The sequence below is a fragment of the Cetorhinus maximus genome, chromosome 16 (genome assembly GCF_964194155.1).
Source record: "Cetorhinus maximus chromosome 16, sCetMax3.hap1.1, whole genome shotgun sequence".
NCBI classification, from domain to species: Eukaryota; Metazoa; Chordata; class Chondrichthyes; order Lamniformes; family Cetorhinidae; genus Cetorhinus; species Cetorhinus maximus.
The window spans coordinates 19246531-19264322 of record NC_135894.1 but is presented as its reverse complement, the minus strand read 5'-3'; the positions used below and the strand labels follow the sequence as shown (position 1 = coordinate 19264322).

Genomic DNA, 17792 nt, shown 5'->3' with positions numbered 1-17792 from the left:
TAGGGCAATGCCTTGACCAATCAGAGTTGACCTGCCTGGTTTGAATTTACACAAAAGCTTGGCAGTTAACGGGTCCCTGGTGCATTCTCCACGGCATTGCCTCAATCAATCAACATCCACTTGCCAACCAATCAGCACTCTCTTCTAATGCATTATATGTTAGTGTTCTTGTGAATTTGTCTTGAGTGCAAGATGAAAAGTTTCGTCAGCAATTTTTCAGCAATACTCAAGCCCTGTACTACAAATCTATTATAACAATATAAATACTTTAATAGCACAAGTGGTATGCAGCCTTAGCTCTAAAGATATTAGAAGCCTCCTGGCATCATTTCTTATTCAGATAATATTAAGTACATTTGTATTTATAATGATACTGTAATGCCAAGATGGGAATTTAGACAAGCATTGGAACACATTAAAGTGTTTTGTTTTCAGAACAATTTCTGGGCATGAGAGAAGTGAGGTAGAAAATAGACTATGTGCTTCAGCTGAATTAAGAAATGGGACATGTTGCAAACAAAAATATTTAATTGCTTGTCTCCTACACAAGTGGCATAAATAGCAGATACCCAATAAACTGCTGAATATACAGTTTATCACAAAGATGAGGGTGCAGCAGCATTTGCAACTCCTCAGATACTGAAGCAGTCCATGCAGCAAGACCTGGATAATATCCAGGCTTGGGCTGGCAATTGGCAAGTAACATTTGTGCCACACAAGTGCCAGGCAATGACCATCTCCAACTAGAGAGACCCTAACAATCACTCCTTGACATTCAATGGCATTGCCATTGCTGAATTCCCCACTCTCAACGTCCTGGGAGTTACCATTGACCAGAAACTGAACTAGACTAGCCATATAAATACTGTGGCTACAGAGCTAGGAATCCTGCAGCAAGTAACTCACCTCCTGACTCCTCAAAGCCTGTCCACCATCTACAAGACACAGGTCAGAAATGTGATGGAATACTCTCCATGTACATGGATGAGTGCAGCTCCAGCAACACTCGAGAAGCTTGACACCATCCAGGACAAAGCAGCCCGCTTGATTTACACCCCATCCACAAACATTCACTCTCTGAACCAACGACAAACATTGGCAGCAGTGTGTGTCATCTACAAGATGCACTACAGGAACTCACTTAAGCAGTACCTTCCAAACCCAAGACTGTTACCATCTAGAAGGACAAAGTTGGCAGACACATGGGAACACCACCACCACCTGGAAGTTCCAAGTTACCAAGCCACTCACCATCCTGACTTGGAAATATATTGCTGTTAATTCACTGTCGCTGGGTCAAAACCCTGGAACTCCTTCCCTAACAGCACTATGGGTGTACCTACACAACGTGGACTGCAGCAGTTCAAGGAGGCAGCTCACCACCGCCTTCTCGAGAGCAATTTACCAAACAAATTCAGGAGGCAATAGATTGGCTGATAAACACAATGAGAGTACGACAGTGTTACTTTCGTAAATAACTGGGAATCCTTCCAGAATTAAAATGACTGGTACAACAGAGACAAGTTACACTTACACCAAGCAGGAATAAAAAGACTTGCAAAGAAGATTGTGACAGCAATAGAAAATATTTAAACTAAGCAAGTGGGGGTGAGAGCAAGTTCAAACCAAGATCTGGGGAGACAAGTCGAGTAAACAGTCAGGAATAGACTCAGAACAATGCACATTGCGGACACTGGAGAACATAAGAGGAGGCAGTTCTATAATGAGATGTATATGAATACTAGCAACAGCGGAAATAAGATGCCAGACCTGGAGGCTGTAGTGGCATGAGGGAACTACAGTATATCAGACACATGGCTGAAATCGGAGGACAGAAATGAATACAGTGCTCAGACGTATAGTGTGTTTACAAAAGAAAGTAGATGCACAAAGAAAGTGTTGTAACACTATATATCAGAGAGACCGGAACAGTAGAAGGAATTAATCCTCTGGGAGATAGCTTCAAAATGAATTACTCTGATTAGACACCTTTAACGTCGAAATAATGGAAACAAACACTGGATATGTGTGTAAACCCCTAGTCAGCATAGGAAAAGAACAATTTACGAAAAGATGACAAGTCTGCGTGAAAACAGGAAAACTATTTTATTGGGAGACTTTGAACCAAGAAAACTCAAGTGGTTTGGAGGTCATAGCGTTCAATATAATATATGACTGCATCTTGACCCAATGTGTCAAGAAAGTCTCGAGGCAGTGCTCATCTTGATTTGCTATTCATTAATGACCGAAACATGTACACGAAATTCAAGTTGCAGCATCCCATGTTGCAACAACCACAGAGTGATAATGTTTAACATGATTTGGGAGTAAGAAAGATCCGAGATCAGAGCCAGATAAATCACTTTGGTATAACACGCAGGATGAATAAAAAGCAAACAGCTCTGGCTGAGAAAATATGAGCCAAATGGATTAATGAGCAAATTGAAGAGAGCTAATGAAAGATGCCCTGAACAAATCCTGGGAGGAGAAAAGAAAACAGCCCACTGGAAAATATAAGAAAATGCAGAAATATGTTAAAAGGATGGTAAAAATATAGCCGCTGGAGTTAAGCTAACAAAATATTTTTCAGTGCTGCAACAGGTTAGAGGATAGTCACAGAAGAGATGAAAATCTTAAAATATACTAATGAATAAAATATACTTGAAACTGAGGGTGAGCACAAAATAATGATTAATATGAATAAACACTCCAAATATTCATGAACATAGATTTGAGCAAATAAAGTCCTGGGAATAGATGATCTTCCAGAGTGTTGAGAGAAGCTAGGGAGAGATTTGTGAGGCATTAACAATCGTTATTCCAAAATCAATGGATAGAGGGAATGTACCAGTAGATTTGAAACAAGCTAATGTGATGCCTATATCCATAAAGTGACAAAACAGATGTATGCAACTACAGTCGCATTAGTATCGTTTCAATTCTATGTAAAATAATGGAACTAATTATTAGGACTAAGCTTGAGGATCAATTGTATAATAATAACCTAGTTAACAGCAGCCAGCACAGATTCAAAAGGGGAATATCCTGCCTAACCAATCTTGAACTTGTCTGAGCAAATGACAATCCAAATGGACTCTGTGAAGTAGTGTACTTCAACTTTCAAAAGGCTTTAGATAAAGCTCCAGACAGGGTAAGCCCTGGAAGTCTTAGTACACTTGTCACTAAATATCTAACTAATCCAGATCAGCAATCAATAAAGCTGATAGGATGTTGAATTACATAATCAAAACAGTAGAATAAGACAGAAGGAGACAGTGATCAGTGTTTTCTTTTCTCCGTGCAGGATTTGTTCAAGGCATTTTTCGTTAGCTTTCTTTCAATTTGCTCATTAATCCATTTGTACAATGCTCTGGTCAGACTGCACATGAATACTGTGTCTTGGTTCTGCCAAGAAACCAGAAAGACATTCAAGCATTGGGTATAGTGCAGAGAAGAGTTGCAAGGTTGAATCTCAATTTTCAGGAGTCTTGGTTATGAGAAAAGAACACAGGAATTAGGAGCAGAAGTAGGCCCCTTGAGCCTGCTCCATTTAATAAGATCACGGCTGATCTGATTGTTGCCTCAACTCCACTTTCCTGTCTGCACTCCCCCACTGCCGCCCCCCCCCCCCCCAATAATCCCTCATTCCTTGTTGATCAAAAATCTATCTAATTCAGCTTTGAATATGTTCAATGACTCATCCTCCACTCCTTTCTGGGGAAGAGAATTCCACAGACTAACAAACCTCTGAGAGAAAAATTCTCCTTATCTCAGTCTTAAATGGGCGACCTCTAATTTTTAAACTGCATCCCCTAGTTCTAGATTCCCCGACAAGGGGAGACATCCTCCCTGCATCCACCCTGTCAAGTGCTCTCCAAATTTTATGTTTCAATAAGATCATCCCTCATTCTTTTAAACTCCAAGGAGTATAAGCCAAACCTGTTCAACCTTTCCTCATAAGATAACCCCTTCATCCCAGGAATCAGTCAAATGAGCCTTCTCTGAACTGCTTCTAGTGCAATTATTTTCTTTCTTAAATAAGGAGAGCAAAACTGTACACAGCACTCCAGATGAGGTCTAACTAAGGCCCTGTACAGCTGCAGCAACATTTTCCTATTATACTTATCCCCTTTGCAGTAAGCACCAACATTCCATTTGCCTTTCTAATCACTTGCCATATCTGCATACAACTCTTTGTGATTCATGTACCAGGACACCCAGATTTCTCTGCACTGTAGAGTCCTGCACACACTTTCCACTCAAATGGTATACTGCTTTTCTATTCTTCCTGCCAAAGTGAATAAGTTCTCATTTTCCCACATTATACTTTATCTGCCAATTTTTTGCCCATTCACTTAACCTATCTAGATCTCTCTGTAGCCTTTTTACCTCCTCTTGCTAACTTACTTTCCAACCTATCTTTATGCCACTAGCAAAATTAGCTACTGTACATTCTGTCCTTTCATCCAAGTCATTGATATAAATTGTAAATAGTTGAGGCTCCAGCACTGATCCCTGACACTCCTTTAGCAACAGCCTGCGAATCCAAAAATGACTCATTTATCCCTACCCTCTGCTTTCTGTTAACTAAGCAAACTTCTATCCATGCTAATATGTTACCACCTTGAGTTCTTACTTTTGTGTAGTAACCTTTGTTGAAAGACTGGATTGACTGGGCTTTTTTCACTTGGGGAAAAAAGTATCCGATTGGTGATCTTGTTGTGGAATGTAAGGCTAAGGAGAGGAGATATTAAAAAACAGAATATTGCTTGAAATAAACTGAGTGTAGAACTGGGGATACAGGTTCTAATTAATAAAAGATCATTTTCGAGCTGATAGAAATTTTCTTCACAAAGAATCATGAACATATGGAATAAATTACTGGATAGAATAGTGGAGGCAGAAACTGCAATCATTTAAGAAACTATTGAATGCCACAATGGCAAGATGTTAAGATCTCTCCAGGTGGATGAATTAAGGTAGTTATCTTAGTTGACATTGACCTTGTGAATGAGAGGGTTAGCTCCAGGTGCTTTGCAGTCTTTCTGCAGTACTTCAACAAATTCAGCATTGAGAATTTAAATCTGACTGAACTGCAGTAAAAATCATAAATTAGATGTTTTATTTTCTTGGCAGCATCTTGGATAATTAATTCCTTATTAAGTAGGAACCCGTGGGGGAAACTTGAATGAAACAAAAAAAATTGGCATTACTGATTCTATGAGCTTTAAACATGGCTATTCTACTCATTATAATTCTGTCTGAGTTGTTCAGGTCATTGAAGAAAATGGTGTTCGAAGGGTGCTGGTGTTACCTCAGCAGCCAGAGTTTCACCCTGGCAGTCACCCACCAATACATCCTCATCCTTACATGCCTGCGTTTCTTCCTCCACCTGTCCTGCCACATCATCAAATGTACTCTACAGGACCAGGAGATGTTGCAACAACATATGTTCCACAGCATCATCCTCAGCATTCGTATGCAGATCAAGGTAAGCATGTTGAATTTTAAACATCTTCATATCTTCCCATTCACTAGTTAAGCAGAAACTCTGTTGCTAACACCCTACCAATGCCAATCCTGAATTACTAGTGAGCCAACAAGAGCAAGCTTAGCTGGGCTGACATTTGACTTTCCCACCATTATTACTAGGGAAGATAAAATGAGTTTAAGTAATCAAATTTATTTTGACACAAAAATGATTTTATAGCCTCTATCAGCATTTTATAGATTGAAAAAAACACATCATCTTACTGAAGAAGGTGCTCAGTCCGACTAGTTAAGCGGTAGGTAAATGTTGAACTGTCCTAACAATGCAAATATTTGTCATTGATTTACAATGTCACAATATCCGGTTCAACACCTGGTGATACTGTGCACTGAAATTTTTGCTGCCACTCAGAACTTCCGTGGTGAGACCACTGAAGTAGCAATTTGTATTTGGCATTGCTGATTCAGGTTCTATAGTAAAAGCAAAAATGGAATTAACAAAAGAAACTTTAAAAATTCAATCAAATGGGAATTGGCATTGGATTACAAAGGAAATGGAGTAAGACTTAAAGAAACCTTGTTGATATAACTATTTATGGGCTGAGTATTTAAGAACCACAGTGAAATGTTTTGAGTTGTGTCATAAAGACAGTGTATATAATGTTATTGGAAGTTATTTTAAATTGGACTTGTAGTAGGGTCTGTGTCTGTGGGTGTGAGTATCTTAATTGGATTAAAGCCAGCTATTCAGGGTGCTTTGATGTATAGTAGTTTTGAGATGTTAAATAGTAAGGTGAAGAGTACATTTGCATTTTGTTGAATAAACCATTGAAAGATTTTGGGGGGGGGGTGAATTCTTGCACCTAGCTAGGAGAGACCAAGCAATATGTTTATATTTCTAATAAAATTGGTACTATGAAAGGGTTTTACTGTTAGAAGAGGTGGAGTTCAAAGGGCCTGGTGATGCAATGAGAATTTACATTCAAAGGGAAGGCTAGGTATAGACAGAAGAGTTTTGTGTGAGTAAGTCAGAGGCATGGCGCCTGTAAGCCCTATCACTGAAAGGAACCTCATTTTGAATTTGTAAGATCAAATGTGCTTTGCCTGGTGTCTAAGTCTATGGGTTATTATTGTCTTGGTGAAGATTTTAAGAGTGATGCATTTGGGGATTTGTTTACAAGTTATTATGGCAGTAATTTGTAGATATCTGTATGTGTTTAAATGTGTTAAATTAATAAATGTTTAATTTAATTTATATTTAAAAAAAACCTCTCGAGGCCTGGTGGTTTTATTCCTGAATTCAGAGCTGCATCTCAAACATGCCAATTGGAAATATAGGCTATGACAGTTGTTTAGAGTTTCCCTCTCAGATTTTAAATAACTCAACCTTTACCAACTGCTGTATCATAATAGTTTGTGTTGGCAACCTGAAGTCCACAAAACATGAAGAGCTACACAGAAACCTGTAGAGTGTGTTGGTATAAAGGAAGTCCTCCTGAGTGGACGATGCTTACAAGAGGTAGAGCCAGGTGCTTAAAGTGATCGGCCTGAAGAGTAAACAAAGGGGCCATTTATTTTATGTTTCTGTTAACTGCTAATGATTCTTATTTACTTGTAATTTTAATGTATAGCTTCATTCTGACTCCATAACATGCACTCACACCTAATTCATTTTCTAGAATCAAAGGATTGTATAGAATGGATCGAGACCATTCAGCCCATCATGCCTATGCTGGCTCAGTTTAAAGAGTTATCCAATTGGTCCCACTATCCTTCCTCCATACCTTTGTAATTTTTTCCCCCTTTTCAAGTAGCTAGCAGATTCTCTTCTGAATACTTGGCCCTTTCTCCCCAGTCACCCCATTCCACTGTTTTAAGTTCCCTCGGCTCTAAAATGGGTACGTTTTAGCCCTAATTTCAAGTTAGCTGCTAGTTGCCCTAATTTCAAGTTAGCTGCTAGTTTCAACTGCCAAGGCCTAAACCTGGCCCTTTCTGCTCTCTGCCTTCCTTCATGAGCACTAGATCTTTTCTCAATTTTTGATTTAAAATTCCTGAATTATGTGGACTTCAAGATTTGCAGTGGACAACACCGATTGCACTGCAAGATGCAGCTGCTGTCTCTAATCTGCTCAGTTGCTTGTATTTTAAAATAACTTTTATCAGTTTCAGCCCTTCCCCCACTGCTGCTGTGATGCAGGGTCTGAGGGACTTGCAGTTCCCCACTGAGTCTGATTGCACTGGTTCTTCTAGTTTGTCAGCTTCAGTTACAGTCTGATTCCTAGCCAGAGCCACCCTGTCCTGAACCAAAGCACACTTCCCACCACTTCCAGATCATAGGATGTCCTCCAACTTTACCATCATCTTTCTGTTCTGCAATCGATTCTGCAGGCCTCCTGGATCTTCCTTCCAACGGGCATTCCTCTGTCAGTGCACACTTTAATACTCTACCCTTCAAATAACTTCACTTGCCCACCACATTTGTCTCTGAACTTGAACAATGGTTGGTTGGTGCTTCACACTGACCCCAACTACCAAAGTCATTTTTAATCCAGTACAGGACTTAGGACTTTAACTCTAGGCTGTCTGCTATTTTCTTCTGTCTCTTCCCCATTCACTACGCAGATATATGAATCCTCATTAATGGTATGTAACCAGTTAATGTAAATTAAGTTATCCCCCTGTCCATTTGTAGCACACTGTTTTCTGCTTCAGACCTGAGCCTGTTACTTCCATTTCCACTTTATTAGTTTCCTCTCCCCTTTTACTTCTTTTCTGTCCATCTCTCCTTGACCCTTCTCTCTTGTTTTTACGCTTCTTTTCATTCCTCCTCTCTCAAGTACTCTGCCTTTCCAAGTTTAACCCAATTCTTCTGTACTCCTCGATCTACCAACTCTCCTGCCGCTGTCCAAAGCTTGACTTTCTCTTGGATAAGCCTACAGCTTCCCTCTGTGTGTCTCTCTTGAGATTATCCTAATGGCCCATTGAGATGCCCACCACTTTCTTCTCATGAACAGCAACCCCAACTGCCCTATCCTGTTTCCTTATCAACCTTCCCGCCCAATGTGCTGGTTGGGAGCTGATCTTGCAAATCTCCCTATTTCCCTCCTGTCAGGGGAGGTGGTGGCGTAGTGGTATTGTCACTGGATGAGTAATCCAGAGACCCACGGTAATGCTCTGGGAACATGGGTTCAAATCTCACCACGACAGATGGTGAAATTTGAATTCAAAGAAAAATCTGAAACCATTGTCGGTTGTCTTTAAAAACCCATCTGGTTCACTAATGTCGTACGTGTGACTCCAGACCCACAGCAATGTGGTTGACTCTTAAATGCCCTCTGAAATGGCCTAGCAAGCCACTCAGTTCTCAAGGGCAATTAAGGCAATAAATGCTGGCCTAGCCAGTGACGCCCCCATCCCATGAACAAATATTTTTTAAAAATCCAATCATCTTTCCCAGAGCTGATTCTGCGAACTCTGCCTGAAAAGGGTATTCCCTCCCATCCTGCAACTACCACTTAGGCCAGTTGAAGAGGAGAAACTACAATCCCCAACCACATAGCGACCAGAGAGACTCGGGCTTCCTTTACCAGTTTTATTCAAGCATATGCAAGGGAGCCGAATGAAGACCCAGCTCCCAAACTGATTACATTTCATTACTTTTGCACTTTTTCTTATCACAAAACATTTGAGTACATTTGAATACATCCAATCGGTAACCTACACATAGGTACCATGTTAAAACTATCCTATTGAGTACATAAACATGTGATTTTGCCGTCCAATTATTCTAAAGGGTGTATACATAATTATATTATGCAATCAAAATTAAAACACGTACGCAAAGACCTTGGTTCTCACAACTCAAGACTGCTTGTGTTTCATCAAAAGACCTCTCTTGTCTTTGTATGTCCTCCCATGTCTAAGCTAAACCATCTGCCCTGTCCCGATCTGAGAGAGGAGTATACCTAAATTAACTTTGTTATTTTTTATCTCCAGTCCAGCTCTCAAGGCTTCACCATATCGTTGCACCACTTGAATGCAGAATGCCTGTGACTGGACATTAGCTCACCTCTTGAAACTGTGTAATCACACAAACTCAAAGCTCCTTTGTGTGCAATGTCCACCTGCTTACCCTCAGCTGTCAATATGTTTAACATCCATGGCTGCTTGGAGATTTGAAGTGTTCTTCAGTAAATTCTTACAGTGTTCTCTTTTAGCATTTTTAAGTTTCCCCCTAACACTGCCAATGGATCAATTCTCACTGCCCCTCTCCACATTCCCATCCAGAATGCCCTTTAACTCGTGAACAAGCCATTACAACCCATGAGCTTATTGTGGATGATTGCATTGATGACATGGCCTTGATGGAAACCTGGCTGAGAGGAGATGACACCTTCCCCCTAACTCAAGTCTCCCAGCCTGGCTATACTTTTCACTATATGCCTCGCCCAGACCATTGCAGTGGTTTCATTCTTGGAATGTAAGCATCACTGGCAAGGCCGGCATTTATTGCCCATCCTAATTTCCCTTGAGAATAAGGTGGTCAGCTACCCTCTTGAACCGCTGGAGTCCATGTGGTTTAGGTGCACCCACAGTACTGCTGGGAAGGGAGTTCTAGGATTTTGTGAAAGTACAGGAGTATGTTCCAAGTCAGGATGGTCTGTGACTTGGAGGGGAACATGCTACCATTATCGCCCTAGGTGGAAGAGATTGAGAGTTTCAAAGATGTTGTCAAAGGAGCCTTGGTAAGCGCTACAATGCATCTTGTAGATGGTATGTACTGCTGCAACTTGTGCGTCAGTGGTGGAAGGACTAAATGTTTAAGGTGGTTGATGGGGTGCCGATCAAATGGACTGCTTTGAATTAGATGATGTCAAGCCTCAAATGTTGTTGGAGCTGCACTCATCCAGGCAATAGGGGAGTATTCATCACACTCCTGACTTGTGCATTGAAGATAGTAGTCAGGCTTTGGCGAGTTAATGAATTACTTACCTCAGAATTCCCAGCTTTTGTCTTGCTCTTGTAGTCACAGTATTTATATGGCTGATCCAGTTAAGTTTCTGGTCAGTAGTTGCTCCCAGGAAGTTTATGATGGGTAATTCAGCGATGATAATGCTACTTAATGTCAAGGAGAGATGGTTAGATTTTCTCTTGTTGGAGATGGTCATTGGCTGGCACTTGTGTGGCGTAGATGTTACTTGTCCCTCATTAGCCCAAATCTGAATGGTGTCCAGGTCTTGCTGCATGCAGTCACGGGCTGCTTCGTTTTCAGAGGAGTTGTGAATGATACAGAAGACTGGATTAATCAGCGAACACATTACTTTATGTTGGAGGGAAGGTCTTTGATGAAGCAGCTAAAGATAGTTGGACCTAGGACATGACCCCGAGGAACTCCTGCAGCGGTATCCTGGGACTGAGAAGATTGACCTCCAGCAACCACACTATCTTCCTTTGTGCCAGGTATGAATTAAAACCGTGAAGAGTTGCCCCTGATTGCCATTGACATCAGCCTTGCTAGGGCTCTTTGTTGCCACACTCGGTCAAATGCTGCCATGATGTCAAGGGCAGTCACTCTCACCTCATCTCTTGAATTCCGCTGTTTTCTCCATGTTTGAACCAAGGCTGTAATGAGGTTTGTAGCTGAATGGCCCTGGCAGAATCCAAATTGTCAACAATACCTTCCATCATTTTGCTGATAATTGAGAGTAGGCTGATGGGACAATATTTGGCTGGATTAAATTTGTCCTGTCTTTCTTGGGCCAGGTCGTATTTGAGTAGTTTTGCACATTGTTGCATAAATGCCAATGTTGTAACTGTACTGGAACAGCTTGGTTAGGGGTGCAGCTACTTCTGGAGTCCAAGTCTTCAGCACTACAACGTGATGTTGTTTGGCCCATTGCTTTTGCTGAATCCAATGCTTTCTGCCATTTCTTGCTATCATATGGAGTTAATCGAATTGGCTGCAGACTGGCATTTGTGACGGTGGTAACCTCAGGAGGAGGCTGAGATGAATCAGCCACTCAGCTCTTCTGGCTAAAAATGGTTGCAATTGCTTTAGACTTGTCTTTTGCATTGACATGCTCGACTCCACCATTGAGGATGGGGTTGCTTTTAGAGGAACCTGCATTGGTTAATTGTTTAATTGTCCACCACCATTCATTACAGGATGTGGCAGAACTGCAGAGCTTTTGTTCTGATCCATGGGGTTGTTGGATTACTTAGATCTGTCTTTATAATTCTGCTTCTGTTGTTTAGCATGCAGGGTTGCACTGCTTTGGAGTTTCACCAAGTTGACGCCTCATTTTTAAATATGCCTGATGCTGCTCCTGGCATGTTCCTCCACAATTTTCATTGAACTAGGGTTGGTCCCTTGTTTTGATAGTTATGGTAGAATGAGGGATATTGTGGACCATACGATTACGGATTGTGATTGGATATAATTCTGCTGCTGATGGCTCAAAGCACCTCTTGAATGCCCAGTTTTCAACTGTTGGATCTGTTCTGAATCTATCCCATTTAACATGGTGGCAGTACCACTTAACACAATAGATGACACCCTCAGTGTGAGAATGGAACTTCATTTCCACAAGGTCCGTGCGATGATCACTCTTAGCAATACTGCCATGGACAGATATCACACAAGTGGAGGGTAATACTGTGGGAGACCTGTTAGTACATGTTTGAATAAATATTTTCCCCTAAATTTTTGTATGAAATTTCCTTTAAAATTTAATCTAAATATACTTTATATTATTGCATTACAGAATCTCATCCTTCTCATGGGAGATCCAACTTTATCCACAGAGATGAAAGGACTAGCAAAGCTTATGAACGCCTACAAAAGAAGCTGAAAGATCGACAAACTAATGGATCAAAAGATAAGATCAGCAGCCCACCATCCTCTCCCCACAAACCTCCCACCAGTGACCAAAATGAACAAGGTAGTCTAAGAACACCCACAGGAATGGTTAAGAATAAACCAGATAGGAACATGCAAGGCACACCTGAAATAAGTACAGAAATTTTTGGTATGTTGAATGTTCTTGGTAGTTCTTTCCAATTGATATACAGTGTTCAAAGGGCTGAATGGCCTACTTCTGTTCCTACGCACAGTGAAGCTAACCTTCCATTTAATAGCTGAGCACTTGGAAAACAGTGACAGAGTCAGCATGGATTTATGAAAGGGAAATCAGGCAAATCTACTGGAATTTTTTGAGAATGTAACTAGTAGAGTTGATGAGGGGAAGCCAGTGGATGTGGTTTATTTGGACTTTCAGAAGGCTTTCAACAAAGTCCCACATAAGAGATTAGCGTGTAATATTAAAGCGCATGGGATTGGGGGTAGTGTATTGAGATAGATAGAAAACTGGTTGGCAGACAGGGAACAAAGAGTAGGAATAGACGGGTCTTTTTCCGAATGGCAGGCAGTGACTAGTGGGGTACCGCAGGGATCGGTGCTGGGACCCCAGCTATTCACAATATATATTACTGAGTTAGATGAGGGAACTAAATGTAATATCTCCAAATTTGCAGATGACACAAAGCTGGGTGGGAGGGTGAGCTGTGAGGAGGATGCAGAGATGCCTCAGTGTGATTTGGACAAGCTGAGTAAGTGGGAAAATGCATGGCAGATACAGTATAATGTGGATAAATGTGAGGTTATTCGCTTTGGTAGCAAAAACAGGAAGGCAGATTATTATCTGGCTATAAATTGAGAGAGGGGAATGTACAACGGGTCGCTGAAGGTAAGCATGCAGGTGCAGCAGGCGGTAAAGAAGGCAAATGGTTTGTTGGCCTTCATAGCGAGAGGATTCAAGTACAGGAGCATGGAAGTGCAATTATACAGGGCCTTGGTGAGACCACACCTGGAATACTGTGTGCAGTTTTGGCCTCCTTATCTGAGGAAGGATGTTCTTGCTATAGAGGGAGTGCAGCGAAGGTTTACCAGACTGATTCCTGGGATGGCGGGACTGACATATGATGAGAGATTGAGTCGGTTAGGATTATATTCGCTGAAATTCAGAACAATGAGAGGGGACCTCATAGAAACCTATAAAATTCTAACAGGACTAGACAGGGTAGATGCAGGAAGGATGTTCCCGATGGTGGGGGAGTCCAGAACCAGGGGTCACAGCCTGAGGATATGGGGTAGACCATTTAGGACTGAGATGTCAAATTTTTTCACCCAGTGAGTGCTGAGCCTGTGTAATTCGCTACCACAGAAAGTAGTTGAGGCCAAAACATTCTATGTTTTCAAGAAGGAGTTAGATATAGCTCTTGGGGCGAAAGGGATCAAAGGATATGGGGAGAAAGCGGGAGCAGGCTATTGAGTTGGATGATCAGCCATGATCATAATGAATAGCGGAGCAGGCTCGAAGGGCCGAATGGCCTACTCCTGCTCCTATTTTCTATGTTTCCAAGTTTCAAGCAATAATAAAGCGATCCTCCTGAGAGTGTTCGTAGAATATTAGTAAAATGCTGGTAATAAAAACATGAGTATGTTTGTGTAAAATGTATACACTGGAGTCTGTAGAGGAGTGTTGTTGGACTGTTAAACTGAACTGGGCTGAACTTAATAGGCTGTATCACCAGAATTACCTAGCATCTTCTGTAAAGCACCTTGGATCATTTTCCTGCATTAAAGATGCTATATAAAGTTTTGTTGAACATCTCCTAATCTTGTCTGAAATGTTTAAACTTTCTCTTTAAAAGAAAGCAGCAACGCCCTCAAGTGGTGGTCAGAAATGTTTCGCCTGAGATGTGTTGTAAATGTCTACAGAACAATCTCACCAGTACAGTTTTTTTGAATAGTTCTAATCTCCAGATTTGTGGGAATCACAAAATTGGGTTTTAGCAGACCTCCACGGCACAGTAACAGCAGTTTAATGCCAGCAGAGGGAAGGGCGGGAGAGCTGCAGCAAATTCTATGATGAGACCCTTTCTCAGTTGTGCCCCTTCCCCCTAATTTGAATAGGCTATTTTGCATCCAAAAGATTTTGCATAGATTTGGGCCTTTAGCGCAATTGGTTGGAGAATGCACAGCTGGCAATGTAGCAGGTCTTAGGAAGATTCAACTTGGCATTCAAGGGGGAGTTGTGACCAAAAGGCAGACAACTTGTTCACAATGAAGTGATGTGGGCAATGTTGCCTCCTTTTGATGCTGAAGACTTGGAGGTCCTGCTGCAAAGAAAGGTACATGTTTCATGGTAATAGGTTGCTGACCAAGTCAGTGCAGTCACTTAGGACCCTCAATCATGGCTGCAAATGAAGAAGTTTGCTATTATCAGGAGCTTTGTAGAACCTGTCAGGCTTTTCCTAAAATTAAGTTGAGAATTGCAACGTCCTCCTGGCATTTGAAACACTGCCCGAAACTATTGCTCACAGCTATGTCATGCCTAACAAATTTGATTGAATTTTTTGAGGAGGTGACTAGGTGTGTAGATGAGGGTAGTGCAGTTGATGTAGTTTATATGGATTTCAGCAAAGCCTTTGACGAGGTCCCACATGGGAGACTTATAAAGAAGGCAAATGCACATGGGATACAGGATAATTTAATAAGGCGGATTCAAAATTGGCTTAGTTGTAGGAGACAGAGGGTGATGACAGAAGGATGCTGTAGTGACTGGAAGCCCGTGTCCAGTGGTGTACCACAGGGATCTGTGCTGGGTCCCTTATTGTTCGTCATTTATATAAACGACATAGATTACTATGTGGGGGGTAGGAGTAGTAAGTTTGCGGATGACACAAAGATTGGCCGGGTGGATAACAGCGAGGTTGAGTGTCTTGGGCTACAGTAAGATATAGACGGATGGTCAAATGGGCAGAGAAGTGACAGATGGAATTTAACCCTGAAAAGTGTGAGGTGATACACTTTGGAAGGAGTAATTTGCCAAGGAAGTATTCAATGAACGGCATGACACTAGGAAGTTCTGAGGAACAAAGGGACCTTGGCGTGTGTGTCCATAGATCTCTGAAGGCGGAGGGGCATGTTAGTGGGGTGGTGAAAAAGGCATTTGGGACACTTGCCTTTATCAATCGAGGCATAGATTACAAAAGTAGGGAGGTCATGTTGGAGTTGTATAGAACCTTGGTGTGGCCACAGCTGGAGTACTGTGTGCAGTTCTGGTCGCCACATTATAGGAAGGATGTGATTGCACTGGAGGGGTTGCAGAGGAGATTCACCAGGATGTTGCCTGGGATGAAACATTTAAGTTATTTAAGAGAGGTTGGATAGACTTGGGTTGTTTTTGTTGGAGCAGAGAAGACTGAGGGGCGACCTGATTGAGGTGTTCAAGATTATGAGGGGCATGGACAGGGTGGATAGGGAGCAGCTGTTCCCCTTAGTTGAAGGGTCAGTCATAAGGGGACATAAGTTCAAGGTGAGGGGCAGGAGGTTTAGGGGGGATGTGAGGAAAAACTTTTTTACCCAGAGGGTGGTGACGGTCTGGATTGCGCTACCTGGGAGGTTGGTTGAGGCGGGTTGCCTCACATCCTTTAAAAAGTACCTGGATGAGCATTTGGCACGTCATAACATTCAAGACTATGGGCCAAGTGCTGGTAAATGGGATTAGGTAGGTAGGTCATGTGTTTCTCACGTGTCGGTGCAGATTCGATGGGCCGAAGGGCCTTTTCTGCACTGTGATTCTGTGATTATTCTTTTGCATACATACTTTTCATTGTGTCAAAGCAGCACAGCACGTTTTTTACAGGTAGCAGCTGAGGAATAGTAAAGAGGTGTTGAGGTCAAAGTGTTCTGCTGATGCCAGAGCATTTCCCCTTCAGTGTTCTCCTGTGAACCATCCAGCCAGTGACTCCATAATGACCACTGACCTGAATAATAATGTTTCTGTGACCAAATATCATCTGAAGCATAAGCTTTTTCCTGTGTGAAGGCCATGAGGTTTATATGCAGATCTCTTTTAATACCCTTTTTAGATATATATGATGCTTTGCACTCATGGAACAGGATTAGACCATTCAGCCTCTTGAGACTGTTTAGTCAGACATGGATAATCTGTATGTACCTCAACTTCATTTTCCCACCTTTGCTGCACATTCCTCGATATCCTTATCCAATGAAAGTCTATCAACCTCTATCTTAAAATCTCCAACTGACCCAGCATCCATGGCCTTCTGGGGGAGAGATCACTATATTTCTCTACCTTTTGTGTGGAAAAGGTGCTTCCTGAGCTTTGCCCTAGAATGGCCTAGCTCTAATTTTAAGGCTGCATCGCCGACCAGATGAAATAATATCTCTGTATCTACCTTATTAAATTCCTTTCTCATTTTAAGTACCTCCAATTATATTAGCTTTGAACTTTCTAAACTCATGAACCAACTTAATGCCCTAATAATTCAAACCTGATATTATCCTGGTGAATTTGTGCTGTATTCCCTCCATGCCATGAATAGCCAGTTGGGTGAACTACTAGAGGAAGTCTAGAAGCTTTCTTCAGTAAGGCTCAGGGTCTAAAGGTCCGGAGGGAAGAAAACATTGAAATCTGACCTTTAGTCAAAAACTAATTAATTAATCCATTGTGTAAATAGAATACCATATAGGCCCAGGTGTGATACTGTCATTACATAACTCAGAAGCTCAACCATTTGCAATATATTGATGACTTCATTGCTTACATATTTTATCTTCAGATCTATTCTTTAGTTTAAATATGATTCACCAGGTCCTATTATTCTCTGTGACCATTCATTTTTTACTGTATCAGTTTGAACTCATTCTTTGGTGTTATCTCAATAATTACTACCATACTGGAAGAAATTAAAGTGGTATCAAGCTCTATATTACTCAGTGATAGCACTATTTTTTGCTTTTGCTTTGTAGATGAAGATACAGACACAAAAGCTCTTGAAGCATTTCTATCAGGTGTTGGCAAACCTGTGGTAAGTGACCATGGCATATACCCTCTTGCTGAAACACTGATTGGTCTAATGTTGCTCAGTTTATGGTTTTGGACATTAGAATTGCATTATGTCTTGATTACAGCCTCTGTGTTTTGTAGTTCTGGAAAAAAACAAAATCACTTCCTTCAGCAGCGTAGAGATTTTCTGTCAAGCCGTGGTGCTCTGTGTATATTTAATAGTTTAAGTTTCTTCACAATATTTACTTTATTGAGTGCAGTATTGATTATAAATTACTGAGTAGATTGACCAGATCTGCAACTGCTCCCAACCTTTATTTGTGAATAAACAAATGTGAAACTTTATCATGTGTGTATCGATTTCCGCTCTAGTACTTCAATCCAGTTTATCGCTGTCATTTTTAGTACTCCTTTACTTCAGACAAC

At 41.3% G+C, this 17792-nt stretch overlaps 1 protein-coding gene across 4 annotated transcripts in view; it reads left to right on the top strand.

Annotated features, from left to right (window-relative positions):
* fndc3a (fibronectin type III domain containing 3A) overlaps positions 1-17792 on the top strand; it is a 206763-nt gene that overhangs the window by 94214 nt on the left and 94757 nt on the right. For 2 of the 4 annotated variants that reach the window (XM_078559449.1, XM_078559452.1), the window contains 3 exons: positions 5275-5491; positions 12255-12518; positions 17330-17388. In XM_078559449.1, coding sequence (XP_078415575.1) covers positions 5275-5491; positions 12255-12518; positions 17330-17388 — 540 coding nt within the window. Of the gene's footprint in view, positions 1-5274; positions 5492-9703; positions 9971-12254; positions 12519-17329; positions 17389-17792 lie in introns of those variants that run through there. The other 2 variants (XM_078559450.1, XM_078559451.1) reach the window with 2 other exon arrangements.